Raw genomic sequence first — 26,077 nt, forward strand, 5'->3', positions numbered from 1 at the left:
CGATTTTCTGACCATTTTTGGCCTGAAAACAGCCCGAAAAATACCTGAAAACAGCCCCCAAAAAGGACCAAAACAGGCTGGGTTTTAGGTATTTCTTGAGCTGTTTCCTGGCCATTTCCTGGCCTAAAAGCAGCCTGAAACAAGGCCAAAAACACCCAAAAAAGGGGGCAAAAATACCCCAAAAATAGGCCAGTTTTCGGGCATATCTTAGGCCATTTTCCAGTGCTCCAGTGCCTGGAAAGACCAGCTGGCAATGGTGCGCATGGCCCACAGAGAAGGCTCTGCGTGCCACCTCTTTTTGCCATCACGGTCTCAGTATGTATGGCAAACACTTTGCTACGACGGTTACACCGTGTCCAATGTTTTAATTTGTGCTCAATAAAAAACTTTATTAAAAAAAAAAAGGAAGGAAAAAAAACCATCACCATACGTTTAGGCACTGAAACCGATTCCCACCACTCACCTTGCAATGATTTTGATGATGCTGTCCAGTTCATCGGCCGACGGAGGGTTGCGACCTCCGGGAGGAAATACCAGGTTGATGGGATCAAAGAGCCGCGAAAGCGATTTCGATAGGTAGGCGGCTTCGTAAGGCTGCAAGGAACTTTTCAGTGCTTTCTCCGGGCTAGGAAGAGGGAGCGATTAACAAAGACAAAAAAAGAGTTATTTGTGTTTTGCCAAACAGCTCCTCAAGCATAGCAACCCATTGGAGGCTTTTCATATTTTCCTCTTTGGCAGAGAATAATGGCAATGGCACTTAAGACTTATAGACCGTTTCACAGCGCTTTACATTCTTCTCCACAGAAGGAGAAGAATGGCACACGCAGCCCCCTCTGCGGGCATGCAGGGGACCCTATATCACTCTGGGCAAATGGTTGTCCAATCTCTTCTTGAAGATCTCTAGTGATGGTGCACCCACAATTTCTGGAAGCAAACTGGTTAACTGTTCTCCCTGGCAGGAAATTTCTCCTTAGTTCTAGGTTGTTTCTCTCCTTGATTAGTTTCCACCCATTGCTTCTTGTCCTGCCCTCAGGTGCTTTGGAGAATAGGTTCACCCTTCTTCTTTCTGGCAGCCCCTCAAACATTGGAAGACTGCCATCATACAATAATACAATAGTAGTGTTGGAAGGGACCTTGGAGGTCTTCTAGTCCAACCCCCTGCCTAGGCAGGAAACCCTATACCGTTTCAGACAAATGGCTATCCAACATCTTCTTAAAGACTTCCAGTGTTGGGGCATTCACAACTTCTGGAGGCAATCATGTCACACCTAGTCCTGTTCTCTAGACTAGACATTCCCAGTTCTCATAACTATGTACAGTATCGTACAGTTTAGCCCCCAGTCCCTTAATCATCCTTCTGGCTCTTCTCTGCACTCTTTCTAGAGTGTCAACGCCTTTTTTGTATCACTGTGACCACAACTAGGCGCAGTATTCCAAGTGTGGTCTTACCAGCGCTGTATAAAGTGGTGCTAGCTCTATTGTTCTGAACTAGGCTTCCCAAGAGCATGAAGCAAAAGCCTTGTCCCAACAAAAACTCCTTTTATTAATTTCTGCTCATTCACATCCAGCAAAGTCTTTCGAGGGAGGATTTACAGTCACAGACCTTATCTGGCTTGGAGAGCTGCCAAGCCGAGATCTGCAAAACTTGGCAAAGAGTCTCGGAGAGTCACGAACCAATTAAGCGAACTAATGGTCTCTTGCAAACTCCACTCCCCTTTTGCTCCTCTTTTATTTCCTCTGGGGAGGGGCATTCATCGTCCACCTGTGGCCTTCCTCCCAAGTTGACCCCTGTTCTTTAGCTGTTCCCTTCATCTGGCAACTCTGTGCATGCGCACACTGGGAACAGGCTCCAGCTGTTCCTCTGCCTCACTGATGGCTGACTCTGAAGGCAGCTGATAACTGGCATATGGCTCTGGCCCCCTCTCTGCCTCCGACACAGAGCCCTCATCAGAGCCTTTCCTAGACTCCAGGACTGGCCCAGGTTCCTCCCCAACCTCATCCCTGAATCTGATGTTAGCTCCACTGGCCACTGGCGGGCAACTACACCTATACTCTTCTATCAAAATGTACGCCTTGCTCAAATCAGTAATTCAAAAACCCCAGTTAAGTGTGACTGGTGTGCTACGTCATGAAACGTTAATCGAACCTAAATATTTCTCAGCTTAAAATAAAGTTTTCTGAATACACTATGCACATCCATCCCCAGATAGAATAACCGTGTTTTGAGGCTAGGTTGTAGGGCAGAAATGTGGCTTTATGACCATTTACTAAGCCACGATATGAAGATTGCAAGTACACAAGAATTTTGTGTAAAAGAAAAAGACTCCCACGAATCAATCCCAACTTCCAAACTGCATCCATTCAAACTGGCAAATTCGAATGAGTAGATTCACTGCCTTTGCTAACATCAAACCCAATTTCTATTTATAGACGTTACTTCTGCGCTACAGAAAATGACCTAAAATTCGTTGCACGGAATCTGAAATTTTCTGTTCTCTCAGTACAGACGGAAGCGCTCGTACTCGTAATCTTGTTTCTTCTGCATGAATAAGTCCTGCGGGTCGTCATCTATTCGGAGAAGTTCGGATACGGGCTCGGTGCTGCTGTTCGCAATCACGTTTCTCTGAATGCTTTCGCTGTATTGTTGAAGGCGCTTCCAGAAATCGTTATACAGCCGCAGTAATTTTGGATATTCGCCTTCGAACGCCTGCTTCAAAAACATGGACGCTGAAAAACAAAACAAAAAGACCATACAGATGTCGCTTAAAGCCAGCTTGCGCAATGGTTGTAACTTTTTTCATGCTACAATATTTAAAATCAGCAGCATACAGGGTGTCGTCAGCGTACAAAACCGAAGCACTGAAAAAAGTGACTCGTGGAATTCCAAATCTTTTCCTACTAGTTCTACGAGAGGGCGCTTCATGCGCGCATAGCACGCAAAGACCACCCTCGGTGTCAGCGCTGGTGAGCTGAGCTGTTGTTTATCTCAGCTCTCCCGCGTAAATCAGCTGAGCTAAAAAACAAGGGAATATAGGACAGGGAAGGGCAGGGGCGGGAGGGCGGGGCCAGCCAGAGGTGATATTTGCTGGTTCTCCAAACTACTCAAAATTTCCGTTACCGGTTCGCCAGAACCAGTCCGAACCACCTCTGCTCATGGCCGTTTTTCACACTTACGACCATTGCCACATCCCCCTGGTCACGTGATCATATTTCGTGCACTTTTGACAAGCAAAGTCAACAGGGAAGCCAGATTCGCTCCATAACCCTGTTACTAACTTAGCAACTTCACTGATTCACTTAACCACTGTGGCCCAGAAGGTCGTAAAATGGGGCAAAACTCACTTAACAACTTTCTCAACAACAGAAAGTTTGGACTCAGTTGTGTGTATAGAAAGTCAATACAGCTAGCCCTTTACTTATGGCTTAGTGAATGTTTGAAGTTACAATGGATTTCCCCAGCGGTACATACGACCCAGATTCGAACTTCTGATGACTGTCCCCGCCCCATGATCACCTGACCGCATTTTGGGGATGTGGGGGACTGTCTCTTGCCGGTCACATTTATCCGACCCACTAGAGCAGGGAGGCAAGGAATGTTGTGGGTCCTGTCCCCCTGCCCCCCCAAGGTGGGACCCAGAAGGTCCTTCTCTGTGGTGGCTCCCTCCCTCTGGAACATCATTCCCTCAGAGATTAGAACGGCCCCCACTCTGACACACTTCTGGAAGGCGCTGAAGACTGGTTCTGCCAGCTGGCCTGGGGAACCCAGAGCGGGATGGAGCCCATTAAATGATTTGTATGAATGTGTGTTGTCGCCAGGGTAGGACATTCTTTTATTATTATTATTTTATTCTTTTTATTTCTTTTATATGGGTGTATATCTGCGTAAGCCGCCTGGAGTCACCATGATGGCAATATAAATTTTCTTTAAAAAATAAAATAAAATAAAAAATAAAATAAAATAAAAAAATAAAATAAAATAAAATAAAAAATGAAATGAAATGAAATAAAATAAAATGATAACATAATAAAAAAATAAAAAATAAAAATAATATGAAATAAAATAAAATAATAAAATAAATAAATAATAAAATAAAATAAATAAAATAAATAAATAAATAATAATAATAAATAAAATAAATAAAATAAATAAAATAAATAAAATAAATAAAATAAATAAAATAAATAAAATAAATAAAATAAATAAAATAAATAAAATAATAAATAAAATAAATAAAATAAAATAATAAAATAAAAAATAAAATAAAAAAATAATAAAATAAAATAAAAAAATAAATAAAACAAATAAAACAAATAAAACAAATAAAACAAATAAAATAAATAAAATAAATAAAATAAATAAAATAAATAAAATAAATAAAATAATAAATAAAATAATAAATAAAATAATAAATAAAATAAATAAAATAAATAAAATAATAAATAAAATAAAAAATAAAATAAAATAATAAAAAATAAAATAAAATAATAAAATAAATAAAATAATAAAACAAAACAAAACAACAAAACAAAACAAAACAAAACAAAACCCAGGAACATTTACATTTACAAGCATTTGCAGTGTCTTACAATCACCTGACTGGGTTTGTACGAGTTTCACCCAAACCCAACATTGCCGGTTTTCGGCAAAACTGACCCATCATTTAATCATGGCTTCACCTGACAACTGCAGTGATTGTTTTACAAACAGCCTGAACAACAGCCACACAAAAAAAGGGCATAAAATCGGGACGGCCATCTGGGCAATTCGATTTACGACCTAAACGTTTGTTTTACTCCCCTACGGTTGTAACTCAAGGACTCCTTGTACTTTTCATAAAAAGCTGTTTCAACAACAACGGAAGAGCCTCCGTTTGAGATACTGTGCTCCGGAGAAAATTAGGTACCTTTACCTTCACAAGGGCCATAAGGGCAGAAATCCCCAGGTGAATTCCTGCTGTGCCTTATTGTTGGCTTTTATGTCCCTTTTCTAGTCTAATCAAATAGATATGAGTGGATGCCCCGATAACCTTACTTTTTCCTCTGATCCACAATTTTACCTTTGTATTTTTCGGCGTCAAATGACTTTTCTTACCTCAATAAGATCCTAGGCTTGAACAAGTGAAAGATGTTTTAATTGGTAGGGTTAACAATTGGAAGCTTAGACAAACAATACCTTGTCCTAGTTATTCTTACAGCTAGAGGAGGTAAGTTACGCAAGAGAACTGTTTTTATCCCATTCGATTCAGAAATGCCCCAGAAAAAATATTTATTTTGCCGCTGAGGGATTTCTTTAGACATTAGTTGCTTCCTGAAGTACATATTTTGAATGGAGGGACCGAATTTGTTAACTTCTAACAGGTTTGTTTTGAATAATTTTGCAACATATATCTTTTGCTTTCATCGTCAAGGGCTTTTAACTGAATGCTTTTTTTTAAGTCGCAACGTTAACCCGTGACGCACTTTAGAATAAGCAAAATATAAAAATGTAATGCATCCCACACAAAATATTCTTGCAAAAGGTACAGGAAGTTGCGGGCAATAAACCAGCTTTGAAAATGTCAGAGGGCCACGTGCAATGCAGACAGATTAATGCATCTTCTGTTTGTGGGGACTTCTTGAGGCTCTTCTTGCAGACGTTTCTTTGCTAACACTGATGGTGTTACCTAGTTGGGTCATGAAACGTCTGGAAGCAAACCACCATTTCCAAGACCATTTCCACCAACGCTAAGTGCTGTGGCCCGCCAGCGCTCAGCGGAGCTGGTGGCAGACTCAGCCAGTGTGGAGGTTGGGGAGGAACATGGGCCAGTCCTGGAATCTGGGGAAGGCTCGGATGAGGGTTTTGCGTTGGAGGCAGAGAGGGGGCCAGAGCCGTCTGACAGTTATCAGCTGCCTTCGGAGTGGGAGGTCAGTGGGGCAGAAGAACAGTTGGAGCCTGTTCCCAGTGTGCACATGCACAGAACTTCCAAGAGACGGGAACAGCTAAGGAACAAGGGCCGACTCGGGAGTAAAGACAGAGATGGATGGTGAATGACCCCTCCCATAGGGAATAAAGAGGAGCGAAAGGGGAGTGGAGTTTGCAGGAGACCATTAGTTCAATTCCTTAGGGGGAAGATCTGTTCCTGACTTCTGGCCAAGGAATTGCTGCTACAGCATGGAGTTTGGAAGATATCGGCCTGGCAGCTCTCCAAGCCTGATCAAGGTCTGTCGTTGTGAAATCTCATGAAAGACAAATTGGCCGGGACTTTGCTGGAGAGGAATTCCCTTTAACCTAAATAAAAGAGGTTTTATCGGGATAAGGAGTCGGCTTCATGATCTTGGGAAGCCTCGGGCAGAACACTAAGAATATAATCGAGAGCAAACCCCATTCCTTACTAGCACTGATGAGGTTACCTAGGTTGGTCATGAAACATCTGCAAGGAAACTACCAAACTCAGAGCGTACCAAGGGCCCCACAGTTTAACCTCTCTTCTATTGACATTTTTTCTCTCTACACAGTTTTCTAATAACAGTCACATTTGGAGAACGTTATTACTAATACGTTGCAACGCAAATCTGGCAGTTCAATTTCCACTAGCAGTAAAGATACAAGTAGTCACTGACTTACAACAAACAATTCATTTAGTGACCGCTCAAAGTTACAATGGAACTAAAACAAGGTGACTCATGAACGTTTTTCACACTTAACGACCACTACCGCATCCCCATAGTCACGGGATCAAAATTCAGATGCTTGGCAACTGGTTCCTATTTATGACGGCCGCAGTGTCCTGAGATGAGCACAGTCAGTCAATGGAGAGGATGGGTTCACTTAACAACCGTGCCACTATCTGAACAACTGCCCTGATTCACTTAATGACCACAGAAGAAAGGTCGTAAAAGGGGAGAAAACTCACTTGACAAATGTTTCGCTTAACGACAGAAATTTTGGGGTCAATTGTGGTCGTAAGTCAAGGACTAGCTAGCTGTACGTAGGCGGAGATTCAAGAGAGATTAATGAACAAGAAGAAAAACCTGGGAAGGCAGATGGGGCTTCTGGAATTCTTACTTTATACCAGAAGTGGCTACAGATATTTTCTTCTGGGTAACAAAGGATTGTGTATTTCTACTTCCCCCTTGTGTTGCATCTGTGTGTTTGTGTACGTGTGTGCAATGAGCATCAATGGCAGGCTGCAAACTCTGGGTTATATGGCTAGAAATGACAGGATCTTGGAATGGTGCAATCACCAGCTTTTTGATCCATTGCCCAACTGTCTCTCCTACAGAAATTACACAGATTTTAAAAATATATTTTTCTCTGCAGTCCCCAAGCCAGATGAGGCCTGTTTTTTTTTTTAAAAAATTCTTTCCCCAGCTTCTTCCTCCAGAACCCATTTCACTTTAGAATAAAATAGAAAAACAGAGTTGGAAGGGATCTTGGAGGTCTTCTAGTCCAACCCCCTGCCTAGGCAGGAAACCCTACACCACTTCAAGTTTTTCAAATTCCATTACTGTTAAAGCTACTCTTCGGATCCTTTCCAACTTTGCAATAAATTCAACCGCTGTACCACTGGTGGGTCCCGCTCCACGTCGTTAGCGGTACGGGGCTTGTACCAGCGGGAACCCACCACTGCGCTGCACCATAAAATATTTTGTTCCGATTTAAAACAAAGCGATAACCGGATCCGTGAAAATATTCTATGATGCTCCTTGACTAACAAGAGTTCGTTTTGTGACTACTCAAAGTTAGAAAGGCACTGAAAAAAGTGAGTTACGGGTTTTTCCCCACACTTATGACAGTTGCAGCATCCCCAAGGTCAGGCGATAGAAATTTGGACGCTTGGTAACCGACTCGTACTTATGACGGTCTCAGTGTCCCCTGGGGGGGGTCACATGGTCCCCTTTTGCGACCTTCTGACAAGCAAAGTCAAACGGGGAAGCCGGATTCACTTAACGTCCGTGCCACTAATTTATGACAATGGCAGAGATTCACTTAACGGCAGCCAGAAAGTTTGTAAATGGGGCAAAACCCGCTTAACAGCTGTCTCACTTAGCGACAAAAATGTTGGGCTCCATTGTGGGAATGATAGTGGGAATGTCAGGGTACCAGCTGCTGTGAGGCTGTAAACTGGGATGATGAAAGGGGAATGAGTCAGCCAGGTTACTGCCACTTTAAGAAGCTGTATATATAAGGGAGGCCATGTGAGGGGCGTCTCTTTCTCCTCGTGTGTCTCTCTCCTCCTGTATCTATCTGCATGGTAGTTCTCCGTGTAGAGTTGAAGATTGGTCGCTTGCCTAGCATTTGCCTGACACATGTATGTATGTGTATATATAAGTCTTGTATATAAACCACTGTTTAAAAGACAAATCTTTGTGTATCTTGCTCCTGGGTTGTTTCAAAATAGTAGTCACGCTGTGTGTACTCCGACAGGGAAGATTTACAAAGCTGTAGAAAAATGTCGTTATCGTACATATCGAGTTCAGTACTTACTCTCAGATGCTTTCTGAAATTCTGAGGCCAGAGTTTGAGTCACTGCGGTCCAGAAAGTGTATAAAATGTCGGACTGGCCATCCTACAATGAAAGAAGACAAGATTGGCCACAATCAAAATGTGCTCCAAATTTAGAAACATTAAAAAAATGACGGCTGGAAAAAAAACACCACCTCGTGGTCCATCAAGCCTTCCCTTTGAGCTCATTTTTTAAATTAATTAATACATTTTTAATTATTATTTTATATTAAATGATTTTTTTATTTTTATTAAATTTACAACTTGGAAAGTTCTCTCCTCTTTTGACGTGCGCTTCTTAATGTAAAGTAAAATTAAATTGAAAAAATTGGGGGAGGGGGGAAAGGACATACATTGAATTTCACAGTTACTAAGATTGTCGGATGAGCAGGCACAAAAACAGCCAGGGAAATAATTGAAGCCTGGGAAACGGTCAAGAGGAGTGCTGATTTACCACCAGCTTATCAAGTACTTAGGAGGCAAGGGCTTGTTAGTCCAACCCACCCACCTGCCCCACCCGCCCCCACCCTTTGGCCTCTGCCTTCCAGCAATTTGCCTCCTTGAAGCAAACAGCCTGTTTTAGTTTCAGCACAGCCTGATTAGCACAAGTATGTGCCTATTGCCGCCTCTGCATGCCCCATTTTCGGACTCTGCGCAGCCCATTTTCCACCCATTCAGATTCTCAGTGCCCGGAACAGACGAAAAATGCGATGCACGGAGGCCCAAAACAGGGCATGCAGAGGGTGAAAATGGGATGTGGAGACCAAAAATGGGGGCGTGGAGGTGGCAATAGGCTATGGCAATCCCTGCAGCCTGAAACAGCTGATGGTCGGGAAGCCGATCCAACCAACAAGTAGCTGCTTGTGCTAATCAGGCTGTGCTGAAACTGAAACAGGCTGTTTGCTGCAAGGAGGCAAATTGCTGGGAGGCAGAGGCAGATTTTTTTTCTTGTTTTCCTCCCCAAAAGCTAGGTTATACTTATACTTCAGAGTGACTTGTGCTCTGAAAAATACAGTAATAGCTGGCCATCAACACCCCAATCAACATCTAAAAAGCCACACACAACCAAGCACCATAAAACTACCACAAACCGAACAGTCCAAAGCACACTTTCTGCTAGAGAGCAGTTCCCTCAAGATGGGCTCCGGCATGAGTCCGAACGCTCGGAAGACAAACTTTCTGGATCTGGATGACCGATCCAAATTGGATCTTGCAGGTTTTTTTTTTAAAGTCAAAAGGGTTTTAGGATTGCAATGCCAGGAGTGATTCCATGGATACTGTATATTTTGATCTTTCCATCCTACCTTGATTTTATTTTCAGCATATTACATTTGAGAGGAGGAAAAAGAAAAAGGTTGCTCCTGCAGGGAATTTAAAAAAAGGTCACCCAATTCTGTCACTAAACAAAACCTGCCTTCCCTAATGGATGAATGGATGGATGATACAGAAAGAGATTCGGAAGGAAGCATGACCTATTTTAAAGTGTTGCGGGCAACATACACCCCTCCCCTTAAAAAGTTTTATATTTTCCCCTCTCTAAGGGTCATGGCAAATCTATTTCCCCTTTCATTCAGCAAACTCTAAAAGCAGATTTCTCCTGGCTTAGAAGAACAAAAGGTATCAGAGACGGAAAGCTGAAAGTCAAAAGGATATTGTTCTGAAAACCACAGTGTGTGTGTGTGTGTGTGTGTTTCTGCTGCACAACTTTTCCTACGACTCGCTTTAAGCGTACATCCTAAATCCAAGCCAAACCTAGATCCACGGCATTGAATGTGGTTACAAGCGGTCCTTAACTTACAACAGTTCGTTTAGTGTCCCTTCCAACTCACAATGGCAACTAACAAATTGACTTACGACCGTTTTTCCACACTTAACGACGGTTGCGGCATCACCTGATCAAAATCTGGACACTCGGCAACCGGCAGCTATTTATGAGGGCTGTGGCATCTCAGGTCACGTGATCACTTTTTGCGGGGTCAAAATTCAGGCGCGTGGAAACAGACTCGCATTTATGACGGTTGTAAACTAAGTTTACAACTGAAGTGATTCACTTAACGACTGTGGCAAGAAATAATCTCCATCTCCTCCTCCTCTGCCTCTCCTTCTTCTTCTCCTTCTTCTTCCTCCCCCATAATCCCTTGCGGGGTGGAGTGGCCAACTGAATAGAGCTGAGTGTTTAATGGCCAGATGCCCTTCCTGTTGCCAATACGGAGTTTTGTTTCAGCAGATATATTCTCAAGTGTGCCCAGAGAGAGAAATATCTGCCTCTACCTAGGATCGAATTTGCAGCCTCCTGACTGTGAGGCGAGAGCTCCATCTCTAGGCGACTGCACCACTCAAGAAAGATTGTAAAATGGGGCAGAATTCACTTAACAACTGTCTTGCTTAGCAACAGGAACTTTGGGCTCAATTGTGGTCGTAAGTCAAGGACTGCCTATCTGTATTTCATAAAACCTGGAAGCCAGGAGAAAAAAATGGACCGAAATGAAGATATAGTATTAACATCAGTGGAGAAGAAGAGAAGAAGAAAAATTCTAACGCTACATAGTAAGGCTTTCTCCGAAATCTAGCAACACTCAAATTGCATTATAAGATGATCAACTTCTGTGGTAGTAGTTGCTGACAGGGTGAATAATGGACTTCATATGATTATCTTCTTAACTCAGTGAATATAATTTCATTTTCCTATTCTTAAAAAGAAGGGTAGGGGAAAAAAAACACAATTCATTCAGGTGTAGTGCACCAATGAAATATCGCCTAACACAATGATGGTGAACCAATGGTGGGTTATGATTGGTACGTCCCGGTACGGGCGGAGGGCCCGCCTGCCCGCACACTTCACTGGTATTTGAGGTTTTCAGAGCTTATGTGCACGGAAAGTGCAGCACCTGTGCGACGCTCTGCTGAACAGCTGGAGCATTGCGGAGGCGTTGAGGAGCATCACGGGTGGCAAGTACGCATGCACAGGCATGCACATTTCACCGGGATCCGGAACCCACCCTTGTGGCAAACCTTTGGAGCCATTTCTGAGGGCACACGAGGCATTGCCCTGTCAGCTCCAGTGTACTAGCTGATTTTCGCCTGTTTTTCGCCCTCCGGAGGCTTCCCTGAAGCCTCCGAAGGGCGAAAAAACACCCAACGTCCAAAATGGAAGTTCGTGAACGGATTTCTGGTTTGCACGTTGGACTGTTTTTCGCCCTCCCCAGGCTCCTAGAAAGCCTCTGGATCCTGGGGAGGGTGAAAAACGGACCTACCGGGCCCACTGGAAGTTGGAAACCGGGCCGTTTCTGCCTCCGGTGAGGGTGGGGGGAGGCCATTTTTGCCCTTCCCAAGCTCCAAGAAAGCCATATGCACATGCGCAGGGCGGGGTACGTGTGCATGCGCAGTGGGCACGACGCGGGTGGGGCAATTAAATCATGGTGGTGGGAACGCGCGCGCATGCTTTTGGCACCCGAGAGGAAAAAGGTTCACCCTCACTGCCCTAACGCAAAGGGCTCCTTTGTGGTGATAAAACAACCACCACCTGTAGCACTTCACTGAGGAGATTTTTTTTTGTTTTTTGTTAATTTCTACATATTCCAGTAAGAGGAATATATAAATTTGAAAAAGGAAGGGAAATATTGCTATGAAAACCGACCTAAATAGTCGCCCGATCTCAAAAATAAAATAAGGACCACAGAAAACCAAACGGTATCCATTTACTGCGAATTCAAATTGCAGGAGGAGGAGGAAAACTGTAGCGCTTGCAGTAACATTATTCTCATCCACCAACTTAATTAAAGTGACCTTGCGTTCACCATTATATTAAACAGTCCTCTGCCTTTCCGGACTAGGAGCCAGTATGAAAACGAGACAGATAATTATCCAAGAAGCGACACTGCATCTAGAGTTTTTTTCAACAGAATCGTTCGTGAGAAAGATTTAAAGTCCGAAATTAAAAATGATCTCCCGGGAGGGAAGCGTTAGATACGTCGTTCTGTACCACGGTGCAATTGAGGCACAAAAATGGCAAAACCCAATTTATGAATGACACACGGATTCGGATCATTGTCGTATTAATATCAGCCTCTTCCCGCAAAGGAGGCCTATTTTTCAAATCCTAATACAGTGATGGATGGCGAGCCCTTTTGGTGTGCATGTGTGCTGTCGACAGCTGCTCTTTTGCTTTCCGACATGCACATGCTTGCCAGAACCTCGGAAACCCAAAGACAAGCTGGCCGTTGTGCGCGCCGACCACCTAATATTGGCGTTTCCGGGACTCCGACACACTTAAAGATCAGTTGCCATGCTGGAAACCAGAAAACCAGGTGGCCGGCACACACACCATCAAGCTGGCCTTCAGGTTTCCGGGGCGCGCAAAGACCAGCTGGTCGGCACGCATGCGTGTGAGGGAAACCAGAAGACCAGCTGGATGGCACGCACATTCGCGCCAGCCAGCTAGTCTTTGAGTTTCTGAGACTCCGGCGCGTGCATGCGCATTCCGGTTTGAGCACTCGTTGCCGAGAACGTTCGCCATCACTATCGTAGTAGTTAAAAAAGGAAAAAAATAACAATTCTCTTTGAAACGTACAATTATTCAAGGGCGCCTTCTTCCCAGGCAGACGCGCTGGTGATCAAAATAATGCTTCTAGATAAAAGCACGTTTAAATAATTCTAGTCAAATGAGAATGATGGTACTTTGATAGTAAAATACATATTTTTGATTTAAAGTGTACAATTCAATAGGAAGGAAGTATAAATAATGATTGTGGTAGTAACGCACAAAATCTATTTGTAACCAATCAACAAGATGTAATGAAGAACGATACTTTTTTTGTGTTTTGTTTAATTAAAACAATTTTTTTTAAAAATCCCCCCCCCCCCAAAAAAAAACAATGCTGAAAAGTTGATTTTTCTAATCAAAAGCTTAACATGCCCCTTGGAGGAAAGAGGGATAAACAGAAAGCCACGGGAAAATCATTTTTAATATTTTCAGTAACAACACTGAATTGTAGAAGAAGGAATAATCCTGCACCGCAGCCCCTCATGGGAAATTTTTGCTAAGAAAGGCCCATATGTTCTTATTTCTATAGCAACACAATCGCTCAGTGGTGTCTCCTGAACAAAAGCTATCTCAATAGTAAAACCAAAAGTACCCCCCCAAAAATTAGGTATGTTTCCAAATTTTTTGAATTAAAAGTTGCTTAAAAATCACCTCCTTTATCTCTACGGCCGTGATAGTGAACCTATGGCACAGGTGCCACAGGTGGCATACAGAGTCCTCTCTGCGGGCACACCAGCCGTTACCCCAGCCCAGCTTCATCATGCATGCGCGCGCGCCTCCCACTGGCCAGCTAGTCTTCAGGTCTCCGCTGTGCATGCATGGGGGAGTGGGGCACATGAGGGGATGTGCGTACACATGTGCAGAGGGTAGGACACATGGGTAGGGGGCGCTCACATTGCAATTGGGGCCTCGCACAGCGCCCCTGTGCCCCATTTTGGCTTTCAGGTTGGTGCAGAAGGCCTTCCAGGGGGCGCATGAGGTCCCATCATGCCTTGTTTTGGGCCTGGAAAGCCTCCTGCACCAACCAGGAAGCCAAAAATGGGCAAGTGGGGGGGGGGGCGCATGCGTAGATGGGTGGGGGAGGCTCGCGCTTTCAGCACACGGTGAGAAAAAGGTTAGCTATCACTACTCTACAGTATCATCTCTGTTATGTATTTTCAGGGTTGCATAGCAGAACTACATTTATGTGTGTGTGTGTGTGTGTGTGTTGAATTTGTACTGATAAATAAATAAAGGGAGACTAGTATAGATCTATTTCGAGCTAATTAGCTCTCATCAGCTAGCCATACCCTTACTGGGATTTGAACCTGGGCTGTCTTATATCTTAGACAGAAGTCTTAGCCACTAAGCCACAGGCTCTCCTCCTTATCAGTTGAGCCTGATAAGTTGAATATATATATATTGAGGTTGGTTTTACTACAAGGAATAAAATCCTTCAACTGAGGCTAGAGCACTGTAGAATAATAGCACTGTACAAGTTCACCAGTAACATCAAAATTGAAAAGCAAAAACTTTCACAGAGAACAAAAAGGCAGCTTTTTTCTTTCTACTATAGAACCACCAAAGATTTTTAGAAGCTTAAATATGTATTTAATTCTTGAGCAGATGACCCTTAAGGCAAATTTAGTTCTAAATTTAGTCCAAAAATTCTGTTGCTAAGAGAAATATTTGTTAAGAGAATTTAAGCCCCGTTTTACAATTTTTCTCACCACGGTTGTTAAATGAATGACTGCCGTTATTATGCTAGTCACACGGTTGTTAAGTGAATCTGGCCTTCCCATTGAGGTTGCTTGTCGGAAGGTCGCAAAAGGGGATCGCACGGCCCCCGGGACACTGCAACCGTCATAAATAGGAGCCAGTTGCCAAGCGTTCTAAATTTTGATCATCTGACCGTGGGGATGCTGCAGTGGTCGTTAACTGTGAAAAATGGTCATAAGTCTTTTTTTCCCCCAGTGCCATTGTAACTTTCAACGGTCACCAAATGAACACCGAAGAATTAATTATTACTATCTACACACAAGAATCTAATCAATGGAATTCACAAGGGTCGGATTTGGGTCTCTGGCGACTATGTAACGATTCCAATCTGATGACGTGTTTAATGCCGCCTTCCAGCTCAACTTGCTTTTCTCCAATGTCACCTAAATTTCTCATCTCGGACGCTGCAACAATGTGAAATCCCAAGATGCACTTTCATTGCAGATTTTTTTAAAAAACAAAAATGCCAAATTATTATTTTGTCTTTCTTTAAAAGGACTTGTAGGGCTGAAACCACCATCTGTTTCCGGACAAGACTTGTTACCAAGGAGACAGATGGGCCTCTCTACTAGGAGTGCAGCTGTTGCAGAAGGTAAATACAAGGGCAGCATGAGCTTAGCTTGCAGAATTAGTAAACCAAATGTAAACCTCAAGGTTCATGCCCCTGTCTCATGCGAGGAGGGGCAGGGCGGCCTTTAAAAATGGGCAAAGTGGCATTTTGGTGCTACCAAGTTTACTCATGTGGAGAAACAGAAATCTGTCTTCCTACTCCAAACATTTTAAGGATAAATCTATGCGAAATGATTTTGACTTTTGACGGATGGCAACTGCTACAGAGGTGTTATTCAGCAAATTCTGACCAGTTCTGGAGAACCAGTAGCGGACATTTTGAGTAGTTCGGAGAACCGGCTAATGCCACCTCTGGCTGGCCCAGCTCCCATCTATTCTCTGCCTCCCGAGTCCCAGCTGATCGGGAGGAAATGGGGATTTTACAGTATCCTTCACCCGGAGTGGGGAGGGAATGGAGATTTTATAGTATCCTTCCCCTGCCACGCCCGCCAAGCCATGCCACGCCCAGCAAGTCACGCTTACAGAACCGGTCTTAAATTTTTTTGAATCCCACCACTGAATTGCTACTACCATAGTTAACAATGATTGGAGTTGCAACTGGCTCCCGACTCAGCACTGTATATCTACATTTTCACTGTTTATTTAATTCCAAACGTCCTCTCTAGGTGTGGGTTGCTACGGATTCGCCCGGCTTCAGGAGAAACTGTAACTAACGTTATGGCCAATTTGGAGAACTTCCAAATCCCACCCCTGGCTGGCCCCTCCCACCCTGCAAATTTACAAGCTGTCAGGGGTTCCAAATAGCATCCAAAATTAAATCAGAGTCCGAGGCAAAGGCTTCCTCAAAGTTCCAATTTATTAAGAGAGCCACGTTGGCACATCTGGGAAAACCTGAATCTGAAAGCTTCCCACCCAGTTGTAATTTCAAGATCTTTCCCCACACACCCACAAATCCATCCCATGGTCTAATCTCCCACTGCCATGCTGGCAGTTCCACCCTTCCAGTTCCGGTCAGATGCAGAGACAAAGGATGACCTTGGCTTTCTAGAAAGAATTTTGTTATGGCTACATATCATCTCACTCCGTAGAATCCCCCCTCTCATTTTCCCACCATAGAAAATGCATAGTAGAGTAATAGAAAGTGTGGCAGGGACAAAGATCCAAAAGAAAAGATGGCTGCAGGCCTGACACAAGCTTCATTTAACTGAACACATAAATTGCTATTAAATCAGCCATTTGCAAGCTCTCCTCCAAGTAGTACTTTTTCCTACAGCTTCTACTTAAAAAAAAAAAAAAACACAGATGGCACATAAATTATCTCTCCCATCTGCTTAAGACGCTGCCTTCCCATTTGCTGTTATGTTTTCCACGGGAGGAAAACAAAAAGGAATAAAAAAGAACGTCGCCAACTGCAGTTTTTACATTATATACACCTCTTCCTAATTAATTCTTTGGGCTAATGCTGTAGAGCCGCATGAACGGATGTGTGTGTTTTGCATCCGGACTCCCCACTCGCAATATGTATTAAATGAACAGAACCAAAATTGACAGGTGACAAGAAAGGAACAAATTGTGGGAGACGATCACAAGAAAAGAAGGATTTAACCGGCTTCTAAAAACCAAATTTGTAGTTTGAGCGCCTCTGCGTAATACGATTGTATTATTTATTTATTATTTATTTATTTTATTAGACTTCTAGACCGCCCCCTCTCCCCGAAGGGACTTGGGGCGGTGTACAGGTACCAAATTAAAACCATACAATCGATAATAAATATAATTAAGATCGGATTAAATAGACCCCTGTACAAGTTTATAAAAATTAAAAAACTTGACCTTAAAACCAAACCGTAAAATTTAAAAATACAAACTGAGGTGGGAAAGCTGGAATTAGGCCAGGCCGGCTAGCTGAAACAGGTGGGTTTTGAGCTTCTGGCGGAAGGAGCGGAGATCCGTGGTCGTTCTAATGTCAGGGGGAAGGTCATTCCAGAGGGTCGGGCCCATCACAGAGAAGGCCCTTCCCCTGGGCGTCGTCCGCTGGCACAGCCTAGTGGACGGCACCCGGAGGAGTCCCTCTCTGTGTGAGCGAATCGGCCGAGGGGATGTTATACCTGTATCAACCGTACTCACTCCTCATCTATGTTGTGGCCTGTCAGCCGCTGGCCCTCTAGCAGCTGAATCAGAGGAGGAGGAGGCGTGGGAGTTAGGGTCAGCATCAATACAACCTCAGAGCTCCGAGGGGGAAGAGGGAATGCAGTTGTCAGAGAGATGGGTGGGTGGGTGGAGGGAGGCAGAGCCTGGCTGTCCATCAGCCCTCAGTTGGAGAGTCAACAGCCCCCAGGTCTGGAGGTGGCTGATGAGGAAGAGGAGGAACAGCTGGGTCCAGTGCCTGACGCGGGGATGCACAGAAGGCAGAGGAGAGGAGAGCAGTGGAAATCTATGGGCCGGTCCTTGGGACGGAAGAGCGAAGTCCCTCCCTAGCTCTGGGGATAAAAGGGAAGGGGCGGAGATGAATAGATGTGGTAGACTATTATTCATCTCCCTGCCGGACGGACTTCTTAGCCTGCGGTGAGAGAGAAACTTTTTGCCGGGGCTGCTGGTGCTCCTCATGAAGGAATCTTCAGAGGGCTTGTCGTGTTTGGGGAGCTGGGTCAGAACAATCTATTTTTAGATTGCTAGATTGATTTTAAATCTCCGGATCAGGATTTGGAGATTAAATTGGAAGGTACAATGTTGATAGGTAGTCCTCGTCTTACAACAGTTCGTTTAGTGACCGTTCAAAGTGGAAAAAAGTGACCTATGACCATTTTTCACATTTACGACTGTCGCAGCATCCCCACGATCATGTGCTTTACATTCAGATGTTTGACAACTGGTTCATAGTTATGACCGTTGCAGTGTCCTGGGGTGTGTGTCACACGATCCCCTTTTGCGACCTTCCGACCAGCGAAGTTGATGGAGAAGGCGGGTTCACTTCGCAACCATGTCACTCCCTTAAACAACTGCAGCCAATCGCTTAACGAAGGGGGCAAGAAAAGTCGTAAAATGGGGCAAGGCTCACGTAATCCATGTTTCACTTAGCAACGTACGTTTTCGGCTCGGTTGTGGTCGTACGTAAGCCGAGGACTACCTGTAGCGGATCAATGATATTCATGCCTTTCACTTGGAAACGATGGGGGCAGCGTGGCTACATTTCACAAATAAAAGTTGTGTTTTGCTGGGTAATTCTTGTTGATTTAAGAGTAGGTGTTATAATGAAGCTTTCAACTTAGTTGCTCGGGAAAAATATTAAGCCTAAATCAAGCTACTAAAATAATACGGAGAAAATAACAATTTTATCCTAAGCTGTGAGGGCAGGGGTCGGCAACCGTAAACACTCAAAAGAGCCACAAAGGCCCTAACTGGAAGCTCCCCGTTCAACTCTGGAGCCGACCGGAAGTTTGGTTCCCACACCATAGAGCAGCAATGGCGAACCTTTTTTGGCTCGTGGGCCATAAGTGGGGGGAGCACAGGGAGGTCGTGTGCAGGCATGCCGCACCCATAATGCAATGCGCGACCCCCCCAGTGCACATGCGCGCACTACAGGCGCGACCCCCATTTTTTGCATCCTTTTTTCACCCTCCCCAGGCTCCAGAGGCTTTATAGGAGCCTGCGGAGGGTGAACAGCCTCCCCCGCCCCCAAAGAAGCCCTCCGGAGGCTTCAGGGATCTTCAGGAGGCTTCCCTGAAGACTCCGGAGCACTCAAAACGACCCTCCGAGCAAACCGGAAGTCCGTTCCCGAACTTCCGGTTTGCCCATAGGGCTGGTTTTTTGCACTCCAGAGGCTTCAGGGAAGCTCATGAAGCCTCTGGAGGGCCTCCGGGGGGAGGCGGGGGAGGCTCTTTTCGTCCTCCCCAGGCTCCTATAAAGCCTCTGGAGCCTGGGGGAGGGCGAAAAATGGCTTTAAAAAGGGGTGAACTCGGTGTGCCCTGACAAATGGTTCCGCGTGCCATAGGTTCGCCATCACTGCCATAGAGTCTTCTCCTAGTGCTGCGTCCTTTTTCCTCTAACCGAAAGCCCTATCAATTGTGGAGCTGACCAGCGACAGGGAGCTGCAACAGGGCCACATGCAGCTCTAGAGCCAGAGGTTCCTGATCCCTGTGTTAGGGTGTGAAATGAAATAAAAATTGCTTTCAGAGCTTGCTTGTTTTCTTGCAGACGTTTCATCACCAAACTACATAACATCATCAGTGCTAGTAAGGAGTGGGGTTTGCTCTCTGTTTACATTCCAGTTGCTTGCCCTCTCAGTATTGGCTGGAGTGGTCTTGGAGGCCCTTGGGTTGGCCTGTTTACTGTTAGCTTGTTTGTCAATTCCTTGATTGGGATATTCTTTATTTCTTATTTGTTGGTTTGATGTTCATCTTGGTGCTAAACTGAATTGTTTTGCCCACAAAATCTGCTTACTAATTTACAAACTACGTGCTTGGAAAAGAATATACAATTACTGTAAGTAAAGCGAAGCATGTCACAGAGTCACTGTTCAATTTTAGCATCGTCAAGAATCCACATATAATTTATCCGTCTTTCTGCGGTAGATGGGAAAACAAAAAATTGGGCAGAGAATGAGCATTTTGTTTTCCGTTTTCCCCTTGCCTGCCTTCAGAAGTTAAACACAGGGAAAAGTAATACCGCTCCCACATGATGAGAGATATACTCCTCGACTTACGACCACAACTGAGCCCAAAATTTATGTTGCTAGCCTGTTTCCCCGAAAATAAGATCCAACTGGAAAATAAACCCTAGCATGATTTTTCAGGATGCTCTTAATATCAGCCCTACCCCCAGGGGTGAAACTCAGCAGGTTCTGACAGGTTCTGGAGAACTGGTAGCAGAAATTTTGAGTAGTTTGGAGAACCGGCAAATACCATCTCTGGCTGGCCCAGGAGTGGGGTGGGAATGGAGATTTTGCAATATCCTTCCCCCAGGAGTGGGGTGGGAATGAGGATTTTGCAGTATCCTTCGCCTGGAATGGGAATTTTGCAGTATCCTTCCCCTGGAATGGGGAGGGAATGGGAATTTTGCAGTATCCTTCCCCTGGAATGGGGAGGGAATGGGAATTTTGCAGTATCCTTCTCCTGGAATGGGATGGGAACGAGGATTTTGCAGAATGGAGAGGGAATGGATATTTTGCAATATCCTTCCTCCAGGAGTGAAGAGGGAATGGGGATTTTGCAGTATCCTTCCTCTGGAATGGGGATTTTGCAGTATCCTTCCCCCTGGAGTGGGGAGGGAATGGATATTTTGCAATATCCTTCCTCTAGGAGTGGAGAGAGAATGGGGATGTTGCAGTATCCTTCCCCTGCCACGCCCACCAAGCCACACCCACAGAACTGGCAGTAAAAAGTTTTGAATTTCCCCACTGCCTAACCCCCCCCCCCAAATAAGCACCAGTTAAGATCATCAGCCAGCCAGACGTAATTAGTACTGTATTTCCCCCAAAATAAGAAGTAACCAGAAAATCAGCCCTAATGCATCTTTTGGAGCAAAAAATAATATAAGACCCAGTCTTATTTTCGGGGAAACATGGTAAGTGAGACACTAGTTACGTGAGTTTTTCCCCATTTTACGACTTTTCTTGCCAGAGTGGTTAAGGGAATCATTGCATTTCTTCAGTTAGCACCCTGTTTCCCCGAAAATAAGACCTCCCCAGATAATAAGCCCAATGGGGCTTTTGAGCGCATGCATTAAAATAAGCCCTCCCCCGAAAATAAGCCCTCCCCCAAAATATTGCAACACAGCAGCAGTCATGAGGTGACCACGCTCGCCGCCTCCTGTACCTCAAAAATAATAAGACCTCCCCGAAAATAAGGTCAAGTGCTTATTTCGGGGGTCCAAAGAAAATAAGACCCTGTCTTATTTTCGGGAAAACACAGTAACATTTGTCATTAAGTGAATCTGGCTTCCTCATTGATTTTGCTTGCCAGAAAGTCGCAAAATCTATTCACATGACCCCCTCCCCCCCCGGACATTGCAACTGTCATAAATGGCCAAACATCTGGATTTTGATCATGTAACCATGTTGCAAATGTCGTAGGTATGAAACACGGTCATCACTTGTTTCAGTGCCGGGGTAACTTTGCATGGTCATTAAAAGAGCTGTTGTAAGTTGAGGACTACCTGTACTGCTCTTCTTCCTTGGGAAAACTATTCACCAACTGCGCCTAAATAACATTCTAAAATAAGGAAAAACAACAGATGATAAAAGGTATTCGTATCTGAGGGGCAGCAAGCGGGAAAAAGAAATTGTGTTTTTTTTTAAAAAAAGAAAACATTTCTAAACAAGAGACAGATGGCCGAATCGAGAGACTAATGTATAATACCAATTCATATTTTTGCATTGTCTTAATAGGATAGGATATTTATTTTATTTTATTTTATTTTATTTCTTAGATTTTTAGACCGCCCCTCTCCCAGAAAGGATAGGATAGAATAGAATAGAGAAGAAAAGGAAAAGAAAAAATAAGACTAAGACTTAATAGAATAGAATAGAGAATAGAATAGGACAATGAAAAGAATAAGAATAGAATAGAATAAAGAATAGGACAATGAATAGAATAAGAATAGAATAGAGAATAGACTATAATAGAGAATAGAGAAGAATAGAGAATAGAATAGAGAATAGAATAAAGTAGAATAGGACAATGAATAGAATAAGAATAGAATAGAATAAAAAATAGGACAATGAATAGAATAAGAATAGAATAGAATAGAGAAGAAAAGGAAAAGAAAAAATAAGACTAATAGAATAGAATAGAGAATAGAATAGGACAATGAATAGAATAAGAATAGAATAGGCAGGGAATAGAATAGAGAATAGAAAAGAATAGAGAATAGAATAGAATAGAGAATAGAATAGAATAAAGTAGAATAGGACAATGAATAGAATAAGAATAGAATAGAATAATGAATAGAATAGGGCAACGAATAGAATAAGAATATAATATAATAGGAGAATAGAACAGAATAGAATAGAATAAAATAGAGAATAGAATAGAATAGAATAGAATAGAATAGAATAGAGAATATAATAAAGTAGAATAGGACAACGAATAGAATAAGAATAGAATAGAATAAAGAATAGGATAATGAATAGAATAAGAATAGGATAAGGAATAGAATAGAGAATAGAAAAGAATAGAGAATAGAATAGAATAAAGTAGAATAGGACAATGAATAGAATAAGAATAGAATAATGAATAGAATAGGACAACGAATAGAATAAGAATAGAATAGAATAGGAGGATAGAACAGAATAGAATAGAATAAAATAGAGAATAGAATAGAATAGAATAGAATGGAATAGAATAGAATAGAATTCTTTATTGGCCAAGTATGTGTGGACACACAAGGAATTTGTCTCCGGTGCAGAAGCTGTTCTTCTGTTATTCCAGAATAATGGGGGGGGAGTAAACACCCCCTCCAGCTCTCATCTTGTGGCTGCAATCTGCTGTTCAACCCACTTGTACGGGACTCGGGGAAAAAATAAAAATAAAAATAAAAATTGGGAGGTGGAAAATGTGGCTTGAATATTCCTTACCCATCAAACGCTGCCAGGGAAAATCTTCCGCCTTGTCAAGTCGCATTTCGGAACATCACACTGTGATACCAGGCGAGCAAAACTGACTCATTTCGCCTCGCAACGTTAAACAGGGAGGTGCTCTCTGAACACCAGGTGTGGAGTTAAAAATGGTTCTGTAATCTTTGGCCACGGTTTATCACCACTACGTACCTCTCGAAGCAGCCGGCAATGTTTTCTTGGTTTTTTTTTAAGCTCTGGGTCTTTCTCGGTTATATCTTTTTTGGCTGTCACAAAGCATCCATTCCCTTTCTTCACCAATCATTTAAAAAATGATTATGTATCTTTGTAAGCATGAACAGGTAGACGTTGGCTTGCAACCATTTAGAATAGAATGGAATGGACTATGGAATGAATAGAGAATAGAATAGAATAGAATAGAATAGATTATGGAATGGAATCGAATGGAAACAAAAGGAAAGGAATAGGATATAAGGAAATAGAATAGGAAGGAATAGAATAGAACAGAATAGAATATCGAATGAATGGAATAGAATCAAAAGGAAAGGAATGGAATAGGAAGGAATGGAATAGAATAGAACAGAACAGAACATAATAGAATATGGAATGAATGGAACGGAATAGAATAGAATAGAAAATATGTAATGGAATGGAGTGGAGTGGAGTGGAATGGAATGAAATAGACTAGACTAGAATAGATGGAAAGGAACAGAATAGAAAATACGGAATCAAATGGAACAGAACGAAACGGAACAAGAACAGAAACGAAATAGAAACAGAACAGAATAGTTTTTTTATTGGCCAAGTCTGATTGGACACACAAGGAATTTGTCTCCGGTGCAGAAGCTCTCGTTAAGAAAGAAGTCATAATGGCACTGAAAAAAGGGACCGGTTTTCACACTTAACGACCCTTGCAGCATCCCCGTGGTCGCATGATCAAAATTTGGATGCTTGGCAACTGGCATGTCTTCAGGTCCTGGGTCATGTGATCTCCATTTGTAACCTTCCCACAATCAAAGGGGGGGGGGAAACAGATTCACTTAATGACCGCACCATTCACTTAAAAACTGCGGCGATTTACTGAACCACCATTGCAAAAAACGGGGCAAAACTTGGTTAGCAACTTGCCTTCCTTGAACAGAAATTTTAGGCTCAGTTTTGGGCTTAAGTCAACAACAATCTGTATTTAGGCTGTTGTGGCCGGCCAGCGGAGCTAATGGCAAACTCAGACAGTGAGGAGGCTGGGGAGGAAGATGGGCCAGTCCTGGAGTTTGGGGAAGGCTCTGATGAGGGCTCTGTGTCAGAGGCAGAGGGGGAGGGCAGGGCCGTCCAATTGTTATCAGCTGCCTTCAGAGTCAGGCATCAGTGGGGCAGAAGAACAGCTGGAGCCTGTCCCCAGTGTGCACATGCACAGAGCTGCCAGGAGAAGGGAACAGCTAAGGAACAAGGGCCAACTTGGGAGTAAAGGCACAGGTGGACGGTGAATGGCCCCTCCCATAGGGAATAAATGGGAGCAAAGGGGGAGGGGAGTTTGCAGGAGACAATTAGTTCCATTCATTAGAGTGAAGATCTGTTCCTGACTTCTTGCCAAGGAATTGCTGCTACAGCATGGAGTTTGGAAGATACCGGCCTGGCAGCTCTCCAAGCCTGATAAAGGTCTGCAGTTGTGAAATCTCATGAAAGACTGTTTCCCGGGACTTTGCTGGAGACGAATTCCCTTTAACCTAAATAAAAGGGGGGTTATCGGAACGAGGAGTCTGCTTCATGATCTCGGGAGGCCTAGGTCAGAACAAGAGCTAGAAATCTCACCTTGGCCAATTCATCGATGAAACACACGTGGGTAACCGGATCTCGTTTCTTCGACAAGACCTTCTGGAGATGTTGCACCTGGAAAAATAACAGACACACCATCTGAAGTTCTTGAGATGTTTTACGAAGGCTGCAAACCAAGGAAAGGACGTTTGAGTGACCAGATACCTGTCCGCAAGCTGCACAGATCTGATCCATCAATTTCTCCATATTGGTCCAGAGCGCTGCTCGGAAGGCTGCAGTATTTCCTGGGGTGGGCATAGCTGCTCGGCCGGGGCCACCTAAAGGGTGGAAATATTAATCCATCTCAAAAAACCCATCTCTGAAAAGCTTACACAAAAATACACACGTTTTGAACGTTTAAATTGCTGTGCAGATCAAAAGCAAGAAGCTAACAGAATAAAAGAGAGGATTTGGGCCTGCCTGCAAGGATAACAGAATAACAGAGTTGGAAGGGACCTTGGAGGTCTTCTAGTCCAACCCCCAAAACAGCCTCCCCCAGGCTCTGGATGCCCTCCGGAGGCCGGAAATGGGCCCGTTTCTGGACTTCCGGAACTTCCAGGAGGTCCGTGAACATGGTCTGCCCTAGGCTCCGGAAGCCCTCTGGAAGCTGGAAGCAGACCCGTTTCCGGACTTCCGGGAGGCTTGTTTTTTGGCCTCCCAGAGCCTCCGCGTAGGCCCTGCATTTACCTGGCATCGAAAACAGGCCGCGTGGAGACTCCTGGGAGGGGTGGAGTGGGGTGGGCGAGGCCAGCCAGTCCTTACAGCTAATGGTTCGGCTAACCAGATGTAAAATTGGCATCTGGTTCGCCCAAACCGGTCTGAACTGGCTGAATCTCATCCCTGACTCTAACTGTATATGATGGAGTGCAAGAGATCCTTACACCAGCATCCAATAACCACCTCTGCCATCTCCATTTCTAACCTTCAGACTTGTTAATGCAAGATAAATTAGGTCCCTGCTGTCCCCAGTTACAAAGTTAAGGGACCCCGATTTCACTATGCAGTAATAAATTCTGATTAAAAATTATAAGAACGGTACCTTTACCTGTATCAATAATTCAGCGTGAAATTTCATTTAACTGCTTTTGCAATAAAAATGCCAAAGCTCCACAGTGTGTAATTTCTCTTTTTCTTCATCCATATTTAATGTCAGATTAAAGGCTAAGATTACAAGCGGTTTCGGTATGATGCGTTCTCCACAATGTAGGATATTCTATTAGCTAAAATTAGAGTCCCCGGTCAAAGTCCCAGCTAAACGAACTCAAAACGCACTGCATTTCAACCTTTTTATTACTATCCTTGTTAATGTGACTTGAACTCTGGAAAGAATGAAGGG

The 26,077-nt window shown here is 43.6% G+C and overlaps 1 protein-coding gene across 1 annotated transcript in view; it reads right to left on the reverse strand.

The window, feature by feature from the left end:
• The window catches only part of COG5 (component of oligomeric golgi complex 5), a 312,215-nt gene that overhangs the window by 212,241 nt on the left and 73,897 nt on the right, over positions 1-26,077 (reverse strand). The window contains exons 9-13 of the mRNA XM_081957959.1: positions 24,907-25,019; positions 24,739-24,816; positions 8,468-8,549; positions 2,523-2,727; positions 464-625 (exon numbers count right to left, since the gene is read on the reverse strand). Coding sequence (XP_081814085.1) covers positions 464-625; positions 2,523-2,727; positions 8,468-8,549; positions 24,739-24,816; positions 24,907-25,019 — 640 coding nt within the window. The remainder of the gene's footprint in view (positions 1-463; positions 626-2,522; positions 2,728-8,467; positions 8,550-24,738; positions 24,817-24,906; positions 25,020-26,077) is intronic.

Source organism: Natrix helvetica (genome assembly GCF_964273705.1).
Source record: "Natrix helvetica genome assembly, chromosome: 6".
NCBI classification, from domain to species: Eukaryota; Metazoa; Chordata; class Lepidosauria; order Squamata; family Natricidae; genus Natrix; species Natrix helvetica.